The 25023-nt window shown below is 45.9% G+C and overlaps 2 protein-coding genes across 2 annotated transcripts; one reads left to right on the forward strand and one right to left on the reverse strand.

Moving 5' to 3' along the window:
* Positions 1–387: 387 nt before the first annotated feature.
* MORN5 (MORN repeat containing 5) lies at positions 388–13006 on the reverse strand. The gene is made up of 5 exons (XM_068414153.1): positions 12960–13006; positions 12741–12888; positions 12340–12451; positions 11321–11452; positions 388–467 (listed from the first exon to the last, which is right to left on the reverse strand). Exons 1-5 carry the CDS (start codon positions 13004–13006, stop codon positions 388–390), a joined length of 519 nt encoding a protein of 172 aa, XP_068270254.1.
* Positions 13007–13116: 110 nt separating this feature from the next.
* NDUFA8 (NADH:ubiquinone oxidoreductase subunit A8) lies at positions 13117–15834 on the forward strand. The gene is made up of 4 exons (XM_068414038.1): positions 13117–13230; positions 13320–13483; positions 14524–14689; positions 15587–15834. Exons 1-4 carry the CDS (start codon positions 13180–13182, stop codon positions 15722–15724), a joined length of 519 nt encoding a protein of 172 aa, XP_068270139.1. The 5' UTR covers positions 13117–13179; the 3' UTR covers positions 15725–15834.
* Positions 15835–25023: the final 9189 nt, after the last annotated feature.

The raw sequence follows: 25023 nt of genomic DNA on the forward strand, positions 1-25023 counted from the left end.
CTGAGCAAAAAGAGAGGAAAGGAATTCACCAGGACAGCTAACTAAAATCTGGGAAAATAATGTTGATTAAGATGGATTTGAATGACTTCAGCACTGAATCTGAGGCACTCTTTTTAACAAATTGTTTTCAGGCTTAATAACGTGTGTGTATACTACACTACGCACCTCTCAGGAATATTACTGTGAGTACAGTCTGCTTTTTTTCATGGCTTTTTCTCAGCATGACTGATTAAATGATTATTTCCATTTTTGTTTGTGCTGACAAAGATGATAAAAAGATTATATTCCTGTAGAGGGAAAGGGTGAGGCAAATCCACGAGGACAAATTAGATTTATTGTGCATCAGATTACCTGCTTTGGAATATCATTGTCTAGCAAGAACTGTGTTCATGGTTTCGGTTTATGTTCAGTTGTTTCATGCTCAGCTTTCCGGCAGGTCCGAATGATCCATTCGTGCTCGTCATCATCTAAAAGGGAGATAAAGGGAACATCAAATATCACCATGTCAGATCTCTTTGCATCACTAGGGTCCAGCTCAAGCGAGCAATTTTTCCTTTGAGAAATAAATCCATTTTTAGCCATTGGCATCTCTTAGAACACCTTTTTGTTGTTGTTGTTTCTTTAAAAGGTTGTGTGCTGTTGTGTTGGAATTTGTCAAGGCAGGAGATACTGGATCTATGGCAATGACTCTGATTATTCGTCTGTTTGATAAGATTAGCTTGGGTGGAACTATGAGATTTACGTGTATATATTTTATTTTTTGACTTTTTGGCAGGAGATACGTTGAAACTGTCAGAAATGAAGATACACGTTTTTAAATTCTGTGTCTGCGTCGCTTGTTGGTTTATGAAAAGCAAAGGTGAAGAAAAATCTATAGTCAAAACCTCAGTTCTTGTCTTCCAGCTTCTCTTTCAGTGCTGTTTTTGAAATGTACATTAGGAGAGGTATTGATAAGCTGATGTAGTGGCTGATAGACGTGTTGTAGACCATCTCTGTGTCCCTTGTTAGTATTCATGTCTGTCGTTTATTCTCAGAGCATAATGACAGTGTGGAAAGAAAAAAAATCAAAGACAATGTAGAGAAAACCAACTGTCCAGCAAAATTTGAATAGAAATTGTGTGTATGATTACAAAAAAAAGAAGTTGGCAATTGTTGTGGCTTCTTAATTTCAGAGATTTAAAGTCTTGTCTCCAAAAACTGTTCTGCAGCCTTTTCTTTTGTGTTTGTGTAGGGGAAAAGAGATCTGTGTGGTAGACCAGGAAAAACAAACTTCAAAAAGCCTTGAAAAAAATCAAAGTATTACTTAAAACAATACCTGTATTTATTTTTATATGAATGAAATGTATTAGAGCTGCTTCTTCACAAATTCCTGTTAGCTGCTTGCGATGTGTGTGTCTAACCTGCCTCCATCTAAATTTTAAGTGGTTTGTAGCAGCTCTTGTTACCTGAGAGAATAGGTGACACAAGGAGGATGGAGCCAGGGGCTGTGGTCCCGGTACGGTGACTGTCTCCTGGCAGAGCAAATAAGCCCTGCTTGGGCAGGTCAAAATAGATCGAGAAAGAAGCTTATTGCTTGTAAGGAGTCAAATTTTCATGGAGATCTTTTGGCTGTGAAGTTGTACCTTTAAGTTATAGTGACAGGGTAGCATTGGAGATGCAAAAGGCAGAAGGTCCTGGGAACGAAGCTGTGCTGATCTAAGTGAACGTTCGCAGAAGGGTATGTGACAAATCGGGTCTGATGCACAAGTCTTCAGGCTTGGGGGTTAATCCTATTGATTGCGGTGGGTTTTGAATCGAGTCCGCTTTGTCTTTCTTTTTTTCTTCTTTGTTTTTTCATGCTCCCCTCCCTGTTTTCTCATTCCTGGCTGAGTTGAGCGCAGGCCTTGGTTTCTCCTGAGGTGCTGCTCACACGCAGCTCTGTTGGCATCCTGGTCAACGCAGGCTTGAGGAAAGCGTGTGCCGAGGTGTTTGTCCCTTGTCTGAACGGCAGCACCCGTCTGCCACCCTGGACCACCAGGAGTCAGAAAGGTGCATCACAGGAGGTTTTCCCTTAGAGCCTGCTCTCCAGTTGGCTCTTTCCATGCAGTCACTGGTTTCCAGATGAAGGGCTGCCTTCTGCCTACTGGCCCTCTCCTCGTTTCCCACTCAAAGGTGCTGGGTTGCAACAGCTCAGGGTTGGTGGTGAGCGCCCTGCTCTGAGCAGCGCCCGGCGACTGCGAATGGGTCAGAGAACACACCTGTACTGCCACGGTTCCCACAGCTCAGCCCGGAGCCTTGCTTTAATGACCAAAAAGTGGTCACCGTTTGGCTCGAATAGCTAAGATCAGCTCTGTCTGTGTTTCACTGACATGAGCTCTTTTTTATTCCCTATGCCTGTGAATCAAAGGGTCCGTAAGAAAATACCTCTTAATGGCACATTTCTTATTCGGGTATGAACTAAGAGAAAACAAATGCTGAAAAATATGCTAAAAGGGAAATTAAAAAGATGAGCACCACGCAATGCTTCCAGAGGCAGATTCCACTGAGGGCTGCGGCAGGAATGCAAATGTGGTCCTTAAGCTTTCTTAAAAACAACATCAAAGCCATAATCAATGTGCTGGCTTTTGTTCTATGCACTAGGTGTTCCAGCACGGTAACGACGTGATCACGTGAGCCTCAGCTATAACAGATATTGTCCAGCCTGGGCAGCTCTGTGATTTCAGCTGGAATTGCCCTAACTAAAAAAAATAGCTTATCTAAGCTTGCGATAATTGCAAGAAAATGAAACTTTGTCTATTTCTGCCATGGTGAAGGAATAAACAAAACTTACACACACTATACATCAGCGCTATCTAGCTCGTGTTTGGGTGCAGATGTACGTGGCTCACTAGAAACAACCAGTCTGCCTTCCCAGTGAGAAATCCACGGTGCCCACTTCGCTGAGCATCACGGTAGAAGCACTAAGAAAGGCAGATGCTGACAGGGCTTCGTATAACAGGTTCCCAACACAGCCTTGGGTTGCCTAGATTGTTTCCTCCGGCACTCTGGGGTTTCATGGTCTCCTGGGAAAGCACACAAGGCAGGTTGCCCTAAGGATTTTTGCCCTCCCCGGACCCATCCCAAAATGGGTTCCTGCAGTGATCTGATCCCATGCAAATTAAATACATGCACATAGTTTAATCAGATGTAAGAACTGAACGAGCTATAGGAATTCCAACTTTGTATATGAAAAGGAAAAATAGATGTGATGACTCAATATCCCAAAAAATAACCTAAAGCAAATCCCTAGGACTGCCATCCAGCCCAGTGTACCGTGCTGCTGGTCCTTGGTCTAGGAAACGAAGGGATTGATCCAGAACAGCGAGAAGAACCACAAACCCAGAGATGGGAATGGCTCCAGGGCTAGCTATGTGAGAAGAGGCAGGGAAATATTAGAATGTAAAGAGTTAAGCTATGGTAAAACATACTTTTGCTACACTAAAGAAGACTGGTTGATAATTACTGTAGTTTTAGGGCTATTTGAATCAGTGCAGCTGCAACCTCTTCAGTAGTAACCCCTGAAACAAGACAAACTGGGTTTATTGTACTGAACAAGTCTTAAAGCTCCTCCCTGATTGTTAGTAATTGGCAGCAATGGACTTAACAGCCTCTTGACTACCCTTTTTACACTCTACCTGACTGTGCAGCTAACAATTTAAATCACAGATGCCGATCCTTCTTTGTGGCAGCTGCTTGTTAACTACACGTTCCTCTTTTTCTGTCACTGGCTGCTTCCATAACCCTGCAACACCAGGGTTAGATTGGAGAATCACATTTCATCAATATTTAAAATGGAATTAAACCTTGAAGTTTGATTAATGCTACCGGATAGTGAGTTGTAATTACTATTTTGCAAATTGCAATTGTTTGAATATGTTAATATGATTGTCTAAGCACATCTTCACCTTCAGAAGTAATTTTCTCTTTAAAAAAGATTTGAAAAAAATACAAACTCTTTAATCAGTGGTAAATTATCACCCTGTGCACAATTAGGTACTATGGGGTTCTTCATGTTGTGTGCTGAATTTTGTGTCAGCAAATTTATCTTTAAAAGTTTATCCATTTTTTTAGATTTTCCTCAATAGAATATACATTCATGGAAGAGACTTTGCTGAAACAGGACTAACCATGTGGATATTTGAAGGTAAAGAAAAAAGATCTGTCTGAAAATTTTATTGCAATCTGATGTATCCCTGTTCAGTTAGTAAATGTTAACAAGTTATTTCTTCCAAAGTTAGTGAAATATGATTATTATCATGACATGTCATTGAAATCTTCAAACAGAAAGACATAGTGAGAGATCTTAATGGATGAGCTGTTAGAATATATGTAAGTATTGACTGATTCTTTTAAACTATTTTCTTGTGTCTCAACCAAAAATAAGATCAGTTTTCTAGCACCCACAAAGTATATTTTGAATATTGTCATGTAGGTTTCCAGATTTGCCCACTTAACTAATGCTTTCCCAGGAAACCACCTAGAGGGGTGCAGGAAGATGTACCGCATTGAAATCAGAAAACCTAGTAGCTTACGCAGGGGAAAAAGCCTACATTGTTCACCTTAAAAACCTTGTCTGACTCTGTGTTAGGTCTTCATCCTGCACCTCGTAGCCGTAGGTGTTCCTGGTGTCTTAAAGGCTTTGTCTACACTGGAGGCCTGATGCACTCCCCGATGCACTCCAAAATTCAGACCCTTGGCTCCCTCCTCTGCCCAAAGGCGAGTTGGGACCAGAGTGTGCATCGTCCCTTCGCTCACTCTCACTTCTGTTAAAGGCCATGCGAGCAAGGAGGGAAGTGGATGTGCCCTGGTATGTCCCTCCATGAGGACAGAGGCTCACAGCTCCATGGACGTGCCCTGGTATGTCCCTCCATCAGGACAACCAGAGGCTCGCAGCTCCAGCACGCCGTGGGGACACAGCCATGCGGTAAGAGCAGCTTTCCATGACTATGGTTTTACAACAGACAATCCTTGAACAAGAGCTGAGTTTCCCCCCTGTTTGCAGAGGGCCAAGCACACACAGACCATTGTAAACAACAATATCATTTAATTCCTTCGCATGCCTGACTCCTCCCATCACCTGCAGCGCAGTTTATCATGTTCTTCCACCGCACAATTACAATCACGTGTGATAGCATCTCAGCCATGGATCCTGCCTGGCACACCCCTTTCATTTCCACCTTCCCTACTGCACCTGACCCCGCCAACATCACGGCTGGCAAGAAAACGGAAAATATGTTTTCAATTAACCTTTGCTTCCACCCACAAATTCTCACCCTTCCATTTACTTTTAATTACTGTAATTCCAAAATGGCTCCCAAATGAACTTTCCGTCTCTTGTAAAACTTGTTTTCACATGAACTGTGTAGTTGAATATAAGCGCCTGTAAGGCTTGTGTACAACCTATTTAATGGATTCACAATAGGACGGCTACCACACAAACAAAGCTGTTATTCTTGGCATGCCACTATTTGGAACTGAAATTTTCACAGTTTTCAAAATGTTGAGTATTTTAAGACCAGGAAACCACAAGGAACAATATATCTGCAAAAGCTATAGCTACTGAAATTACTGTAGTAACTTACATTGTGATGCATATATTAGTATTATCATTGTTGGCTGTAGTCTTGAATATAAATCATATTGGTTCATAATCTGTTTTACTGAATGGAGGATATTTTACGTTAAAACACGTAAGCCAAATTTAATGTAAAAATATTTTCTTGGTTACATGGATGAGAAGTCTCCAGCTATCTCTGTCACCTGAGCAGACTTTGACACTGAGAAAGACATAACAAGTATGCATTTTGCAATGCCTGATCTTAACATGTTTCTATATAAGAAGATAGGAAGAAAGCACATGATGGGTAGGAGAATTGGTCCAACATTTAAAAAAGTGTTTAGTAAGTAAGAATAGACATGAAGCTACTTCTCGTAGGAGTCTGGGATCTTCTCTTTAAATTAAGCAGACTCAATTTCCTTCTGCCATCTTCACCTCAATACTCATTCGTTTGCCTTGCCCACTCAGCAGTCCCCAGTTTGATTCTTCCTATCGTTCTGCCTCTCCTCCTTCTAAGCTTTGGCTCCTCAACTAATTTATTTGTTGAGCATTGGAGATTGTTCAGGTCCCAAGCTCTCACACCAGGACAAAGGCTATCTAACTAAAAAATACAAAGACATAGATGAGCAACACTTGGAGATCCAGGTGAAAGAGCTATAATGAAATTTCTAACCTTCCTCTTAATGTAATATTTTTCAAATCTTCTGACTATCATAGAAGCAGTGAGTCTGGAAAACGAGTACCAGAAAACTGGAACTGTATGAATGTGAGCCAAAAACCTATGTGCTGGGACTAGATGCAAGAGAAAAAAGGAGATGGAGGAGACGAGACCAAAAGGTGACTTTGTACGGACTTGTGTAGAGCCTTGTAGGCAAAGGAAACAAGCTGAGTGCCATGGCAGAGCAAGAAAACATATTTTGCAATGGTATTTTGGAGGAATATGAATCAAAGAGGCCTGAAAGAGGAGTTAGCAGTAAAAACGACAAGCACTTCAGCTGTTGCAAGAAAAGCAAAGGGCGACTCACATTCGTATCCTCTACTTTTGTAAACAGAGTATTGGCTCTGGTTTACAAAACCCTGTTTTCAGAAATAAGTTTGTCAGCCAAAGTAAAGAGAAAAAGATCAATGGATTGCAATAAACGGCATTTAACATAAAAATGAGTAAAATTTACAATTCAGTTAACTTGTTAAATGTTAAAAAATCAGCAAACAATAGACACAATTTGTTTTGTTCAGAGCCCAGAGGTAGAGACCAAATCCTCTAAATTAATTTCTGCAAAAGCTGGGGTATTTTTCCAAACAGGTCTGGATCCCATTCGTTGTAGAATATACTGATTACCAACTATTTTTAAGAGCTTTACACAAACATTATTTCTTTTGTTGTGTGAAATGCAGAATCAGCCATCTGGCAAATGCCCCAGAGCTAAAATCTTTTACATGACATATAATTCAAAATGATTAAATATACAACAGAAAATAGCTATAGCATTGCACTTAAAATAGCATGAACTTTTACTGCCGATCAAAACTGATTTCTTTAGCCTAACAAGTATCCAAAGAACAATTATTTGAAGAGCTTTTAAGAGTTTCAATATGTAGGAACTAAACCTCATCTAAATTCAGTATCTTAAGTCAAATAAAAAAGAAACAAATGTACAAAAGATTAAATGGTCCTGTATTACAAGTAGACATTTAAATCTATGGGAAGCTAAATTCATTCGAACAAAAATACTGTATTCTGCCTGTATGTGTGTTGCTGGGGCTTTCCTCTCTGTTGCTCAGGGCATCTGCCAAAACAACTCTTACATTCTTAGGCAATGACTAGAGGACTAGCCTGGAATCAGACTGTTCACCCACTCCCTCCATCACCAGAACGGGCAATTTCAAAGCAGAACAGGGAATAAAGCTCCGTGCAGGATCCCTAAGTGCCGTCAATCATTTCTCCCGCACCACAGTCGACTTCAAGTTAAACTTGCTGTCTTTTTTCCAGAAATATTCCAGGCCTGAAAAATTGCCAGGTCCTCATCCCACACCCAGTTCTCCAGTAGTTTATGAGAAAGAGCACGCAAACATCTGCATGTATTTGGGGTACACGAGGGTAGGTACAGAAATATTACCCTGTGTAATTACTGAGTGGTTATGGCTCTGTTTCTCAACTACATTTTTCAGACAAGTCAAAGTCTACGTTTCTCAAAAAGCACTTGGTGCAAGTCAGATCTGAGTTGTAAGACAAAAATGTCTAAATGTAGGAGATTTATCTCATGGATTTGCATACTTGGATAAACCTGAAATAGATTAATACATCGCTGCCGATTTTCCAAACAATTTTGCTTCTACATTCTTTCAGACCAAGCATGAGAACCTTCATCCCAAGGTAACAATGTGAGGAAACTCTAAGTCTGTGATTACTAAGGCTTAGAATTAAAGTGGCTTTGCACCCTTACCTGTGGAGTTGGGTCAGCCTCACAACCAAGGAACCTCAGATGTTCTAACCCCAGACTTTTTTCACTGTAATAAAATTATGTTCTTGATTCTTGACCTTTTCAGCTCATAATGATTCCTGAAGCAGCAGGATTTTTCCTGCTGCTTTTTACAAGACTTCCAGGCTTGTACAAATCCTAAGCTGATTGCTGGCTGGCTTGGGATTGCAGCCACACCAAAAACTCTCCTCTTAATAACTCTCCTCCTGGTTTTCCAGGCCTAATCCTGCTCTTAATGACATGCATGTTAATTCAGTTACCCGACTGAGCTTTTTGTGTGAAGGCAGGCTTTGTGTCTTCCTGCTCTTGATGTTATATGAAGAGATGCATATATTTCAGGCAATATTGACTGCAGTATAAAAGCTACCCTATGCACCACACACATACTAACTAAACCTGAAGATGCAATATGAAAGTAGTAGCACAAATATTCTCATATTACAAAAAGCAAAAGCGTGTTTTACATTATTTAACCAATCCTTGGGAGAACCACGGGAAAAACAGAGCAATTTTCATCAGAAGTATCTTTGCTTTTCATCAAAAGAGAGGTGACCCAGTCAATCTCCTATAATCTCTTCCATCTCGGTACAACAAAATTTCTATTTTTGATGGCATTTTCTCTTTGAAAGCTACGGGCTTCTCCGATATTCGGGGGTACTAAAACCTGAATGTCACTGCTCTTCCTGTACCTCCCTGCTTTGCATTAAACGTAACATCATATATTTTCTACTTTTCACTGAAAAATTGGGAAATCTTCCCATCTTTCTATTGACCAAATGCTGTTACAAAGGTGCCAGGAGTCCTATTTCTAGAAAGAAAAAAAAAAAATAGTAGTACTCCTAGTGAAACAGGAGTCCAGTCCTAGTATCTACTCAAAATAAACAACGTATCTTCTTACAAATGAGCTTTCCCATTCTTATTTATGTGTCCAATTTTGCGTACTTTGCAATAGTGGAAAAGGGAAAAGATTGTAGAACACATGGAGAATCAAGAGAAATTTGAGCATCCCCGAGGAAACAGAGGTTTAGGGATGGAGTAATAACTGCACGATTGTAATGGGAATTTGGAAAACTTTGCTAGATAAAAACGTATAACAAAACTGTTGCTGTCATCTCGTTCCCTGGGCCTGATTATGTTCGCATGATGGGCCTTTGCCCTGCTGTAACAGTAAGAGCTCTTTAAGTAAATGAGTATCAGACCTCCACGCTAGCGAAACGCAAGGCTTGCCAAACTCACCAGGAGTCTCTACAGTACTCTACGTGCGCTCATCTCAACAAAGAAGGGGTGGAAGCAAGCTCAGTACTTTCAAATGGCGTCTGTTTTCCTCTCTCTTGGAACGGTACCTGGATGCTGCCAGTGGGGCAGGCAAGGCGGTGCTGAGGTTGGGCGCTTCCTCGCCCTCTTTCACAAACAGCCGAGAAACAATCAGAAATGGCTTCAAAATAGGGCCAGGGTGAAAGGTGAGCACTGGAGTGGTCTGAAAGCCTGCTGCCAGACCTGAGGAAGATAGTGTCATTTTGGTAAACCTGTCAAGCTGTTGTAAGAACTTCCTGAATGCTTCCTACCATCTGCTTTTGATGCTTTCAAGACTTGGCTGGAAGCCTGGAGGTTTTCCTGCTCCTTCCTGCCCAACCTATAATGGAGTAATTCTGGATCTGTTCCCTGTCATCCCAGCCTCTTCCTCAGTTTCTTCTGCTTACAGCTGGGGTTTTTAAAATTTTTTTTTTTCTTTACTGCAGTGGCCTTGTGCCCTGAATCATCTCTCCTGGGGCGGTGAGAGTTCCTCTGATGTTGAACAAGTGCCGGGTTTTTCAATTGTGTTCGTGTTCTTGAGAGGAAGGGTCTGGCCTACATGACACATTCCTTCTTCACACTCACATCAACAATAACTTTGTGTCCAGGGCTCTCAATGGACCGGCTGCACAAAGCACATCTCCAACAGTTCCATCAGACTGCATGCTGCGCTGGTCTCGTTAGCGAATATTGATTGATATAATTTGTAGGGTTTGAGATAAATGTCATAAAGGACAATGAGTTCAAAGAACAGATTAAAAAACAATAAATTGAATTCCAAGGCGTTCCCTCCTGTACTAATCTGTGTAGGTTCCTGTGTTTTTGGAAAGCATGTTGCTTATCTTCCTCATCAGTAGGCCCACTGCATTCCAGTGTTTTGGATCAATGCCATTTGTAATAATCTAGATCAGTTTTTATTCAACGTTTATAAAACAGGCCATGTATCATAGGGTATATTTTATAGCAGATGGTATCTCCAATTCATTTAGCCCCCCCCCTTCACTTCCCTCCTCCAATATCACAGTGCATACTTATAAAAGCTCTTGGAAGTAGAGCTGAGCAGAATTTTTTTCAACAAATAGTAAATTTGCTGAAAAATTGAGTTTCCAAGCAACAAACCTGTTAAACTGTGGCACACTGAAAATGAAATGTTCTGTCTTCTAGAAACACCAGGTCTTGCAATTTGGACATTTGAGAAAAAAAAAAATGGGGTGGGTGGTTGCTTTCAGAAAACCTTTTCATTTACAAGAATTCTCTACTAAAAAGGTGATAAGCACAAAGGTTAAATAGTCAGAACACAAAGTGTTTGTTTCAGGCCAGATTACATATTTTGAGTTATTACAGTGTCAACTCTGGGGATCTTCTGTGTGTTTTTAATTTGAAAAGTGTCTCTCTTGGCTTGATGAGAACTAATTTTCCCCAAGGCTTATTAACTTGGGGACTTATCCAGAAGACCCACTATTTGCCAGACTTGACTCAAAACACCGCTCTACAAGGTGACAAGAAAGTTTCCTGTTCAGCAAGGCAGTTAAACACAGCCCTAAGACTCATTTCAATAAAACAGACTATTCTAAGATGTAGAGATAAGCACATACTTAAGCACTTTGCTGGTTTGCAACACAGAGTTTATTAGCTCTCAGGATCAATGATGTACACCTTAGAACCACTCCCTTGCTTGAGATCATGATGGAAGAGATTGAAGATTTTCCTGAGGTTAACATACCAAACAGTAATAAAACATACTTATTCACATCTGCTTGGGAATACTTCATTGTAATTTTACAAAATATGATTTATACAACTCTGGGGATACATAAATCGCTGATAAAAATAAATAAGTAAAAAATGTTTTAGCTCTGTGATAACAGAACCAAATCATGGACTTTTTTATCTTTTAGCTTTAATCACGCATCCTAGAAGATATGACAAATAAACTCGTTTTAGTTTACCTTGCAGAAGAAGTTAATCATACCTGCGTTTCTCAGAAACCTGAATTTGTAGTCAACAATAACTCTGGTTTCAGGATTATAAAATCCATCACCACAGTCGTAACATCCTTCCGGGATTTTTCTGGGAGGATCCAGATTTGTAAGCTGAGAAATGCCTGAAGAAAAAAAAAAAACAAAGGGTTTGTTTTATTTTGCCTTTTGTTTTTTTTTTTTTTTGCATTTGTGCCTTTGATCAAGATAACTAACAAGTATTACATCTCCATGGCATTTGCTATAAAAACAATGCAGTTACCTTACAATAAATTTTATAAAACATTTTGTAGATGGAGAAAATAAAAATGGAAAAATTAATAGACAAGAAGTGCGTGATAAAAAGATACTACTTGGATTTCCTCATTCATGGTCCTGTGCTTCAGCCCACGAAGCTAACATTACAAATATGACCCCAAATTCCAAAATCGGGGCAGGAGAGTCTCACTGGCCTCACAGAACAGCTACATGTCATTGCCAAAATATTCTACATATAAAGAGGAGTATTTTGTGTATTACGTTACATAATTTACTCACTTTGTCCTTATAAATATATTCACCTTTTGACTACAGACAAATAATAATATCATAGAAGTCTTTAGCAAAAATATAGGCTGGACACAAATGTTTATTTTGGTATCTACTAAAAAGCTACGTGGGACAGACGCACTCAAACTTTATTTGATGTTTGGATGTAAATTAATTACTTTTGCTCAACTTTTCTATATTAAAAGCACACTGCTAATGCAGTGACGGTGAAATGTATAAGAGGGTTAATGAGGGTCTCAAAAGCTGTAGAGAACAAAGCGGGTCATCACTCCAGAGGAACCCTGGCCCTGCGTTGGTGGAAGGTGCTGTCAGCATTCCTCTGGCAGCCTCGTATGGTCGGGTCCTGAAATTAGCCAGAGCATTTCTGCTCCGTGTTACTCATGTAGCCGAATTAATCTTTCTTAAGCAAAGTTGTTAGTTTAATTCCTTCCAGACTCTCAGGATCGCAAACGCAATTCAGTACCTGCTGGTTTAAGACCAGAACAGATTTCTGTATAAAATCTTCTGTCGTAGCCGTCACAGTAATGCCATTTTTTATCTTCGTATTCGAGACCATCTGCAAAAGTGTATTTCCCCTGCAAAACACGTGCGAGCCCCGAGTTAATAACCGTGATGGATGGATCGAGCAGGAACGGGGCCGGCGTTCCCACCGCCGACACCGCGCGTTGGCCGGGCGGGGCGAGCGCTGGGAACAGCACCCGCGGGACGCCCGCCCGCGAGCAGCCTCCCCCGCACCCCGGAGGGGACGCGAAACCGGCTTGGCTCGGAAATCCGCTTGTTTCACCCCAAAACCTCCCCTGCAGGAGGGCCGCTCCCCGGCGGCGGCGGAGGCCCCTCGGGGCGAGGCCACCCCGCCCGGGGTACCTGCGTGGGCACCCCGCGGCGCCAGACCGCCCGGTACGTGCCGCCGGTGGGGAACAGCAGCTCTCCCTCGCCGTCAAACATCCCGTCCTTCAGCGTGCCCCGGTACTCGGTGCCCGTCGGCAGCGTGTAGCAGCCCTGTCCCTCCATCCTGGAAGAGACAGCGCGGTTGGGGGGGGTGAGACGGGCATCCCCGCGCCCCCCGCGCCCCCCGGGCCCCACCTGCCGCGCACGGAGCCCCCGCTGTACCGCCCGCCCGCCGCCTCCATGGCGGCCCGGCCCGGCGGCGCGGCGCGGTCACCACGGCAACGCCGGGGCGCCGCGCGGGCAGAAAGCTCCGCCTGCCGCCGCCGCCGCGCATGCGCACCTCCCGCCCCCTGCCGGCGGCGCAGGCGCGGCGGCGGGCGGGCGCCGAGGGGAGCTCAAGGAGAGCGGCGCCGCCATGGCCGCCACCGTGCAGGTGCCCTCCCTGGAGGAGCTCGACGTGCCGGAGGTGAGTGCGCGGCCGCCGCCGCCGGGCCCTTCCCCCGCGGGGCCGCCGCCGAGGTGGGCCGCCCCCATTGCCGCTCTGCCCCGCTGCAGGTGAGGGTCAGCTCGGCCGTGCTGAAGGCCGCGGCCCACCACTACGGCTCGCAGTGCGACCGGCCCAACAAGGAGTTCATGCTGTGCCGCTGGGAGGAGAAGGACCCGCGGAGGTGCCTGCGGGAGGGCCGCCAGGTCAACCAGTGCGCCCTCGACTTCTTCAGGTGAGCGGGGCCCCCCAGCCAGCCTCCCCCGGCGGCCGCCCGCCTCCCAGCGCCCCGGAGGGCCCTGCTGCTGCGGCCGGCCGAGGCCCTCGCCTGCCCTACAGGTGGAGGCGCTCCGGGGGGTGCCCCGGTGCCGGGCGTCCTTGCCGTTAGCTTTGCTGTTCGAGCGCTGTCAGTCACTCGGTTTAACTAAAAATGCTGCTACAACCACGGCCTTCAGAGTCGTTATTGTTGCTTCTTGAACTTGAACTCTTGAGAATAGAGTCCGTGCCCTTTTTTCTTTTATTTATTTATGCTTTAATTTATCCTTTCATGTGAAGCTCCATGGCCCCTGCTCCAGAGTAGGTGGCTCAGGTTTTTGTTAGGCGAGCAAAGGACTGCTGGGGGGTGGCAGAAGGCTCGCTGCTTCTGCATCTTGCAGCTATATAATGAAACCCACGAAACTGACCTAAGGTTTGTGTTGTCTGGCCTCTCTGTTTCACAGGTGACCTACTGTGAAAGCTCGAGTAGATACACCATTTGCCTCTTCTAACAAAAAATATTGATGCAAGGCGTGTGTCAGTATCATGTTCTGAAGTTGCTAGTAAAAGGCTTAGTTTAATTAGCAAAAAGCATGTCTGCTTCCAGTATAGCAGCTAGTAATCACAAACGTCTGTTGTAAGCATGTCGTCTTGAGCTTAAGACAACAAATTAATTTGGAAGCATTACAGCATTGTATAATGTACACTAAGTTATTTGGCAAAACAAAGATCTCATATGGCGATGCTGTGTACACCTACCTAGCAAGGATACCTTCCACATGTTAGTTAAGTTATTGCTATCCCTAATTGTAGCTACAGTGATACAAATTTCACTGGTATTGGTATCAAGTTCTGTTTAATGATGCTTCAAATACTGACTTCGCTGAAGACTTTAAATATTCCCGAGAACTTAAAACTACAAAAAACACTTTATCACAAGTTGCGGTTTGAACGAGTAAGAGAGAAAAGCATTAAAATTATAACACTTGCTAACGATTTTCTTTCTGTGATCTCTTACAGGAAGATCAAGACGCACTGTGCGGAGCCATTTACCGAGTACTGGACGTGCATTGACTATACCAACTTGCAGGAGCTCCGTCGGTGCCGAAAGCAGCAGGCAGTATTTGATAACTGTGTGCTGGAGAAGTTGGGCTGGGTGAGACCTGATCTGGGACAGCTCTCTAAGGTAACTTCACACCTTTTTGATCGGATAGCCAGGTTCTTCTCTCCCTCCTTATTGACATTTTGTCCAGACTAGGTCTCAAACTCTTCTCCTGGCCGGAAGGTGATTCATGAACTCAACACTGGAAGCTTGTGGACTTAATAGAAGTCAAGACTCTGTCAGCATTCTCCAGGGTTGCTTTCCCAGAAGACTTGCACTTTTCTTAGAAATGACACTCTTGCTTTTTGCTTTTCCTGGTGCAGTGACCTTTCCTTTAGGAGTGAAGCTTACACACATGTAGAACTACTCTGTAGTTATGAGTGAAATCACAGAATCACAGAATCACAGAATGTTAGGAATTGGAAGGGACCTCGAAAGATCATCTAGTCCAATCCCCCTGCCGGGGCAGGATTGCCTAGACCATATCACACAGGAACGCGTCCAGGCGGGTTTTGAATGTCTCCAGAGAAGGAGACTCCACAACCTCTCTGGGCAGCCTGTTCCAGTGTTCAGTCACCCTTACAGTAAAGAAGTTTTTCCTCAAATTTAAGTGTAACCTCCTGTGCTCCAGCTTGCGCCCATTGCCCCTTGTCCTGTCAAGGGATGTCACTGAGAAGAGCCTGGCTCCATCCTCATGACACTTGCCCTTTACATATTTATAAACATTAATGAGGTCACCCCTCAGTCTCCTCTTCTCTAAGCTAAAGAGACCCAGCTCCCTCAGCCTCTCCTCATAAGGGAGATGTTCCACTCCCCTCCCTTTTATTAGAAGTAATCTGGAGATAGGGGCTCTCATCAGATCAACAATGTGTCCTTACCGTCGTTTGGTGCTTCTTGGTAGTTCTTCCTTTAAGTTCTGACTCAATCTAGCTTTTTTGTTAAATGCTCTTAGAAGTTGTATCACTTCTTTTTTCTTTCCAGGTTACAAAAGTGAAGACAGACCGTCCTATGCCTGAGAATGCCTATCACTCTAGACCTAGACCAGAGCCAAATCCACCCATTGAAGGAGAGCTGAAGCCTTCTCCATTTGGCAGTAGGCTCTTTTTCTGGTCCTGGTAAAGTGAGCAGACTGTGCTGTAGCTAAAGCGCAGAGATGTATTGCTTGAAAATGTAAATTGTCCAGTATGTGTTGGGTATAACTTTAATGATTAAAGAACCCCAAACCGTTACATGGCTTAGTAGACTTCTTTAAACATACTCACGCATCTTAGCAACTAAAAAAATGTATTTCCCCATTTTGCACAGTGCTCTCTACAGTCATACAGCCCTTGGGACCCTCTAGTAATGGCGGTTGCTTGATAGTGACTACCAGGCTTGTCCAAGATGTGTATAAATGTAGCCTGAGTCTTTGACTACTGCTTCAATCAATCAAAAACTGGCATGAGACTTTTTTTACTTATTGAGAGCACTGCCACTTGGATCAAGGAAACTGTGAGAACAAACAAGTTGTTAATGTCTTCCCTTAGTCTCGCAACTGATAATTCTTTATTTCCAAGGGACTCTTTCTGTATAGGTTTAACCTAAAATCTGTCTTGGAGCAAGGGTTTAGTCGAATCTGTGGCTTTTGCTAGGTATGAGGTCAGTACTGTTTCTGACATAAAGGTCCTTGTTTACTTAGCAGCAACTCATTCCTCATGCAGCTAGGTTAATGGTTTCCCTTTTTTTTTATTTTTTATTGAGGGAACACAAGCTGCTTGATCAGAAAAATCACACTGAATTTTCAGCACCTTTAGGGAAAAATTATCTCCAAATGATCTTCCTGTCCCATTAAGCAGTGTAAGAAGGTGTCTTGTCTTCTGTCTGAAGGCCCTGACTTGAGGGGTTTGGGGCAGATCCTTCCCATCGTTGCACTGTGATAGTCTTTTTGATAGAGGAGTAAATCAGCTTTCCTTAATTTATCTTTTCTACAGTATCTAAAAATCGTATGTTTTGTAGGAAGTAGATCTAGTCTTTTGTCCACTCCCACCCAATAGCAAGAACCTTATTACAAAGGTCAGAAAAAATGAAATTAACTTGTTTTCACAAAGCTGTGTGCAGTTTAGCTTGCTCCAGGCCAGATTGTGTAGCCTGAACCATAGCAAAGACTTGGAATAGTGCTTTGCTCCTTGAGTAGCCCAGCCGTTATTAGGATCTGAAGATTTACCATCTCCTTGTTTGGGGTAGGATTAAACTGCAATGGGTCTGGAGGTGCAGCATGTGTTTGTGATCCATGGAGCTAGAGGGAAAATTGTACAACATTTATCTAAAAATAGCTCCTGCGCTGCGTGGCTCATGGGTGCTTGATACTTTCTGCCTGGGTGTGTTGGCTGAAACTCAGAGCAGGTGTTGTGGCATACGTTTGCATTTTAATGTACATATCATGCTGGTTTAGCAGCTCCTTGTCGAAATCTGGGAGACGGCCTGCACCTTTGCCATTTCTCCTTGCAGATCACTGCCAGCGTTTCAGAGCATCTACATATTGCTGAGAAAGAGAACCCCTTTTCTGCAGAGACTGAAATTAGGACAAGCTTGAGGTTTAATTACATTCAGCTGAGTGAGTGAAATGAGGTTTGGCCAAGTAGAGGATAAATTGTTCTGGGATGTTAACACGTGTCACGTCTGATCTTTTGTTGCTGGCCCACTCCAATAGTTAGGCAACCTCACAGAAAGACTTTTTAGATGTTACTTACTATGTTTTGCTAATAACTTACTATTGTCAGCATAATGTATGAAACATTGCACTGCTGAACATCTGCTTTTGAATAAACAGGCATGGGCATTCCAGTAGTCACCCCTAATCATAATTAAAGAGTATTTTTCCCATTAAATTGCTTCTGAAAAGAATGACATGCATAAAGAGGGGGGCAATTTTTTTAAACAGCCTTTTAGGAACCCCACCCTTAGGCTGGCTAGTACTGTAAGCAAAAAAAGTGATTTATGCTGCAGCCTCGAAGGTTTAAGATTGTTCATCTGTTTCATGACAGCTGAATGTACTACCTCTTGGGTCAGAGGTGGTTGATCCAGTAATGATGCACTGACCACGTTTAAAAGTCAGAATTAACGACCTCCTCGCCTAGATTCCCTCTTCAGTTGGAAGCAGGAGTGGGCAGGTGTACAGAGTGAACAGCAGAGGAGGACAACGGAGTGATAAAGTCAAGTAGAATTCAGCTGTGCTGTCAGCACTTCTTTCATTAACCTCTTTGAGATAATTGGTTCTTGTCTTTATCTCTTGGCTGAATCTCTGCTAAAAAGTGTTGCCAGGGGTCTGTTTCTTGGTGCTTCGAACAGTGCCTGTGTGTAGCTATTTCTGTTCAAAATCATTGTGTGGCTTTACTGAAACATAGATGCCCCCTTTGGAGCTGTAATGTTTTCTTGGAAGCTTTAGAACAAGTGAATGTCAAGACTGAGTAAAGACCATAAAAGTATTTTTGAGGAATGTATCTTGACATTCTTTTGGCAGATGGAGAGCAGATGCGTACAGATTCAACACATGCTTTACTGGCGATCTGAGAAATGTTATTTGTTCTGTTGTAGGCTCTTACCTCTGCCAGAGCTTCTAATCCCATGTGTCAAATTAACAAAATGTTAAGCCAGTGTCGTGGTAGCTTGTCACACCATGGGTTAGATTAGGCAGAACCTGCTCTGTTCTTTCAGATTATGGATGGGAAGAGTGAAATCCCCGTGTAATTTCTAATCTCAGCGAGGTAGGAGCGCGCATTTCAGGTGCAGCAGAACTGTGTGGCACTAGCACAACAGCATCCTTCTGAAGAGGAAGCCCCCCCTCCAAGGCATCGGGCAGTTTAATGTGACCTGATCTCAAATGGTTCTGCTTAGCTCCCAGGACAGAAGGGCCGGAGGAGGTGTACCGCTAGCCAGAAAGGCCAGGAGTCCAACAGCAGCTCCCACTCCGCTCATACCACCGAATCTGAGCGAGTGGTGGGAAGTCATTCATTTTATTTAGCTCTCTTGCAAGTTTCATAATTCCGTTGCGTGTCATATTATGCCTGTTATCATCCCTGCTATAAAATACACCTCTAGGAGTCGGTTCAGGTGGAACCAGCCTTTCAGGCGTTTGTAAGTGGAGACTGGCTAGGGCAAAACCCATTCATGTTGTACTCTTCCTCTGCCTTCATTGCAATGTTGTTCTAGAATGGATAAATAAGGTAATTTCCCCTGCCCCCATTCATAAGAAAAGGAAAACCTGCATCTTTATACCAAGGACTCATAATTTTAAAGAACCTTTACCTTCAGAGCAAGCATACTCCTATAAAGCTAGAGAAGAAATTCGGAGCTCTGGATGACTTTGTAAAATCCTTTTGAAAGCTTGCTGTGTCTTCATGTGCTAGAAGAGTTTTGAAACTAGAATCCATCTGGGTATTAATAGGAGATTTAAGACTCCCTCTTGTGGCTGCATGAAGCTGATCTTGGGCATCCGTGTGAAGATTTCACCATCATGAAAGCCTGAAGGCTACTTCAGTATTGCGAATAGAAACTTCATCAGGTCTTTTGTCTCTGCTCAAAATTCACTTGAACATTGGCTCAACTTGATTTTTCCTACATATAAAAACTCTTCAATTGAGTATGAAGGGAGAAGAGGGAGAAAAATGCTTTGAAAACATTCTGATCACCTCAATCATGTTTGATGTGAGTAATGGAAGTCAAGGCAGAGCCAAAGCAGATGGATGTGGTTGGGAGATCCCTGTGTAAATTGTATTTGCCTCTTTGAATCCAAAAAGGGGGTGTCCCTGGTGCTGCAGAGAAGAGGATGGTTCTGAACCTGTGGGGCCGGTGCTAGCAGGGTGTGACAGGCAAACGCGGGAAGCAGGTTAATTGCAATATTTAACTCCGTGGAAAAGCACGTTATTTCTCTTTATTAGGAATAGACATGACTTTACCAAATGGTCTTAATAATGTAACCCTGTGCTTCTGTTAATAATTTTATGGTTATGGTTTTTCGTGTGAGCCCCTCTAGCTGGGGACTTGATCTGAATCTGAGACACCTTCTGCATGGTTGAGCGTGGTGCAAATAGTACTTTGGCAACGGGAGGAGATCTGAGAAAAGACAGAGCAGCAAACTAGAAGCAAAAAGTCTGTAGTGTTATTTGGATATTAAAGCAGTAAATCAGCCCAGCAAGCAGAAGCAGATGCTGAAAGGGGGCTGGTTCCCAGGCCCCAAAGGCAGGTCAGTAACACTGCTTGCTCGGCGGTGCGGGGGTTACTCCTGGGTTTGGTTTCTTTCTGCTTCAACAAGAAGTTTCTCCACTCCCTCACACGTTGCAAAAGCTTTGCCAAGCCTAATGCGTGCACGGGTGCAGGTTCCTCGTGTGTGATGTCTGTGCTTGACGAGAGCAGGCGGTGAGGAGAGCTGCGCTGCTTGCGCACGCCGCGTCTGCCTGGCAGGTCGAGAGCTGCTCCAGGCTACCACAGGGCTGGGACAGAAGCAGAAGCTGCTGGGACACGAAGAGCTTTGCTGTACCTGACTAGATCCAGGAATAAGGGCTCAAAGAAAAGAAATGAGAGCATTTAATAAGGTAAAAGCTCTTCTGTCTTGCCCGCATCCCAACATCTCCCCATTGCCGCTGCCCTCGCTGCCTGCGAAATAGCTCAGGTCACGTTTGTCTGCGTTTGTCTGTTGCAGATGCCTGAACAAAAGGATTCCAACCTGCGTGTTCCTGTGCTCTTGGCTGGGCTGGCAAACGCAGATGGTTCAAGAGAGTGTTTCGTTCACGCTGTTCTGCAGCACAAAATGGCGAATGGCTTCTGCTGTTTTGATAGGGTTTAAATTAATTTCTCCTTTCTCACCAGGGGAAATGAGGGCTGGGAAGAACGGCCATGCCTGTTGCTTTGTTAAGCTCAGCTTTGCTCCGATTCTGGCACCAAGAAAGGAAATAAAATACAGGGAATGGGAACTTTATAAAAGAGCTGTGGGTCTGCTCCCAAGTTGATAGGTTAAACCGTACAAAACACCGACTCTGAGGCATTGCTCTGATATTTGTAAAATCAGCATGGCAGCTCTGTGAAGGGCTGTGAGTCACCCCGAGGGTGGGTCAGCTCTTTAGAAGTAGTAGCGCAGCCTTCTGCTTCCCTGCAAATGGGAGCGAGAATTTTAATGGAGTCAGAATTACCCCTTTGGTTAGAGCACCGTCTGACCTCTGCTTTGTTCTCGCTGCCTCCCGTTTAGAGCTGTGCGGAGCGTGGAACCGGACTTTGTCTGGGAGAAAAGGACTGGATGGAGCCCTTAAACGCGAATCACACCGATTGTAACCATCCTCCCCCGCCACCCCTCCTGTCCCCAGCCCTCTCCTGCCTCGGAGCTCTGCCGGGCTGCTCCTGCGGGACGCGGTCAGGTGTGGCCCGACTTGGCTTTCGTTCTCAGGAAGCCGCTGACAGCGGGCCTGACCCCGGCCATGTGCACGCAGCGGGAGGCTCTGCCTGTCCCCCGGCGCGGCCTCAGGCGCTCGTGGCAAGCCTGCGCTCCGGGCTGAGCAGAGGAAGGTGAGGGTCAGCAGCAGAGAGCTCTGCCCAAGACTCAGGAAGCACATTTTGGCAGAGGAAAGAAATACAATACAAGCAGGGAGGGAGACTCCGCTTCCATCCAACCCCCTCCAAGAAGCTTTTGGCTCCCTACAGCTGCTGGAGTCTTTACTATCAGTTATTGGGCTCTTTATTGTTACAGGCTTTCATGTGTTTGTTTTCTGTCTTACACCAGCACGTTGCAGAGAACGGAGTAGCACGGACGGAGGGTAGAGCCCTGCTCTGGGGGACAGGCAACCCGGCTTCCCTTTCCTGCCTGCCACTATCTCATTGTGTGGCCTTGGGGCATGTCACTTCCCTCTGTGCCCTGGCTCCTCTGTGCCATGGGGTGGTTCCACCCAACAGAGCTCCCTCAGCTTGTTTACTTGTCTTTGTCCTTGTGAAGTGCCTTAGAGGAGTTTTAGGGGAAGCTCTGCACGGCCACGGCAGGCACAGACCTGGGGCTCGAGGGGAGTTGCAGCCCCGCAGAGCAAGCCACAGGAGCCGTGCACAGCGAGGGTGTGCGGGTGGGGGGGACGTGGTGGGACCATCACCCTCCCCTCGCCGCTCAGCCCGGCAGCTGCCTGCTCTTTGGCAGCTTTCCTCTGCAGCGAGGGAGGTGGTTACAGGAGCAAAAGTCCCCAAAACACATGTAGCACCAGTGCAAAAAGCGCTTGTCCTTGCAAACCCCGCTCTGCTCCCCATCATCACTTGCTTAGAGCCTTTGTTTCTTCTAACCGTGAGTGAAACCAGTTGTAGGATGTTGTGTTCAGGGCATGACATAATCCCAGCCCAGGACTCCATGGGAGGAATCCTTTTGAAGGTTTACTAGCCTGGCTAATTACAATAAAACTAGGAAGGTGCTGCACTCGAAATGATTAACAGTTAATAAGTGGAGGTTTCTGCTTTCTTGTGCTTTTTGCTAGGAAACAAACCAGAGCAATTCTGGCTGTGTCAGTGGTGGTTTCTTTTAGGAATGAGGTCAGCCAGAGGCACGCTAACACATTTTCACGAAGCCACTGTCCATCTCTGTTGCTGGTAGCAGATAATGTGATTAAAAATATGTCACTTTCTTGCTTCTTTCTCTGTGTGTTGCCTTTCTGCCTTTCCTTAAGCTTGAGCAGTGGCAATGGCCTGCAGGATTTATTTGCTGTTTGTTGACATTTTCACTTTCTGATGCGCATCCTTAGGTTACCCTGTAGATTTCAGCCTGTGTCGGGCACAGAGGGATGGTTGGAGGAAAGGCAGCGTTGGCTGGAAATGCCCCTTCCACCCTCAGTCCCTCCCAAAACGCCTGTATTAACACACTTAAAATCTGAATTTGAATATGTGCTTCCATATATAGTCCTGTTTAGCTGTTATGGTCATTAAAATATTTATTTGCTACCCATTCCAGCACGTTTATCATACTTTTGGGAGGATGTGTCATTACATGTCACCTGTAGTAAGTCCATAGTGTCTCATTCTCTGCTGTGTACAGGTCTGCTACATCCCAGTGCTCCTACCACCCTGCACCCGCCTGCCCCTGTGCTGCTGTCTCGTCTCCTGTCGATCTCCAAGGGCTGCTGGGGGTCGTGGCCGGGGTTAGTGTCACACTTCCACAGTTCAGAGGTGAGAAATTCTGTGCACTTGAACAGAAGCTGTGAGGGGTGAGTGCACGGACATGGGAAAGCGATGAGAGAGGGTTGTGGGCTAAGCTGGAAGCTGGTGGGTGGAGGCAGCAGCGTGACACCCACGAGACTCCAAAGCCACCGGGAACCTCGATAACTTCAAGCCCCGTCTTGGGGTTTCTGTTGGCCACCACAGGCCAGCTGCCCCAGGGATCTGTGGGGAGAAAGACCCAACCCCACAAGCGCTGCTGGAGCCCTACATCCACCTGTCTCCAACGTTTCCAGAGCACAGGCAGCTCCCGAGGAGCAACCAGAGCTACTGGGTCCTGGCCCGGGGCCGAGCCCGTCGGGGGCTGTGGGTGGCTGGGCCCTGGTGTGGCAGGCGAAGTGCTGTCGGAACAAAACTGAATTGAAGTGATTCTTTTCCTCTCCCCTTGGCCCGCGAGGAAATCTTTTTCCATCTACTATAAAACATGGTCCTTAATAGTGCTGAAGTGTTCTACGTATTTTAAATAAACATGAGTGGATTTGAGCCCAGGAGGACATGAAAGAATGCAGCATTTGCGGGGTACCGGCCCGGCACACATGTCAGCAATTTGGCTGCCTTGTGTACTTTGGCTTTTAAAAAAGCATTTAAAAGTAAACAAATGAAGTAAAATCTGGCAGCTGGATTTCAAAGTAAATTGCTTTCAGCTGATATACCCCGTTTCCAGCTTGCTTGGGTAGTATCAAGCCATACACATCCAGCGAGAAGAGCGAGCGGCCAAGGAGAAGAGCCGGGGTGGGAGGGAGAACAAAAGCAGGGAAGTTCTGTGGATTTAATTCTTCCATTTCCTTCCTTTGCACCAAACACTCCCCGCCTGTCACTGCCCTTGTGTCAGACACGCAGGTTAATGCTTCAGACAGCAAAGTACCCTCCATCTTCTCTTGGCCCCTGTGCTGCTGGGCTCTGCGTCCCTTCCATCAGGCTTGGAGCACGGATGGGATGGGGTGGGTGGGAGCAGCATCCATGGGACAGTGTTATTGGCAGAGCAGAGCCTTACGCTCAGTTGTGACTTGCAGCGGTGCTGGAGCTGCTCCATCAAACCCTCATCCCTTCTGCTGCCCCCCGAGGGTGGGGAGAGCCCCGTCCCACGGCCCCAAACCCCACAGAGCGGCGGGATGAACCCACCCTTCGAGGGGTCCGCAGAGGCGTGGGCCAGGGCGCTGCTCCCCCAGCACTGCCAGCCCGGGGAGGGCATCACCCCTGCGCCGGCGGAGGGAAGCGGAGCTGGAAACGGCAGAGATAAGGCGGTCGTTGGAGGAGCGCGGGCTGTGGCGAGGCCCCGCTCCTCCGGAAGGGCCTGGTGCGTCCCCCGAAGGAGGAGACTCAGCAAATGCTGACAGATAATAACGAGGTCCCGGGCTGGACAAAGAGGGGAGGTTGCTGAGGTCACGCTTTGGCTCAGCTTTGGGCTCCTTCTGCTTTGACTCGTGTTTCCTCAAGTTTATAAAACTTTCTGCGGGTTGGTTCAGTGGAAAGGGCAGAGGAAACTGGTGGGTCTGAAATCCTGGCGCTGTGGGGCTGGGGCAGGGCTGCTCCGAGCCCTCCGGCAGCCCCTGCACGCACGGAAGGTGTGCCCGGGGCAGGGAGCGGTGCACGCGGCAAGCTCGGGGCAAGGGCAGAAGCCACCAAGTGTCCCTTAGGGGCTTCCAGCGGTGACATGAGCTCCTGCTGCGGCACGGGAGCGCCCGGGGGTGTGATGCTGCAGGCAGGGATGCGGTGCTGCAGGCAGGAGGGCGATGCTGCAGGCAGGGGTGTGATGCTGCAGGCAGGGCTGTGATGCTGCAGGCAGGGGTGCTGCCAGATGTAACCTGCAAGGCGAAACCTTCTGGGTGAGCGTCGCAGCACACAGAGGCAGCCGGGGCTCAGCCAGCGTCCTCGGCACACGCTACTGTAACCGAAGCCAGTGGGGCTGGCAGCGCCTGCGCTCCGGCACGGCTCTCATCAGCCCTTGGCACAGGAGGCCCCTGGCACCGGTGTCGGGCGCTGGCAGCACCCGCACGCACCTGCCGGCTCCAGCGAGCTCACCGGCCAGTTCTTGGCTCTCGTTAACGTGATGGAAAGTCATTTTTTGGGCCCTTCCCCTCTGCCACCCAGGTGGGCTCCAGCACCCTGCCCTGGCCGTTGGGCGCACTGGGGGTGGCTTCTCCCTCCCAGGGAAGGCAGCCACCCCCCCGCTGCGGCCAGGGAATGGGACATAATGCAGAGGAATC

This window comes from Nyctibius grandis, chromosome 16, assembly GCF_013368605.1.
Source record: "Nyctibius grandis isolate bNycGra1 chromosome 16, bNycGra1.pri, whole genome shotgun sequence".
NCBI classification, from domain to species: domain Eukaryota; kingdom Metazoa; phylum Chordata; class Aves; order Nyctibiiformes; family Nyctibiidae; genus Nyctibius; species Nyctibius grandis.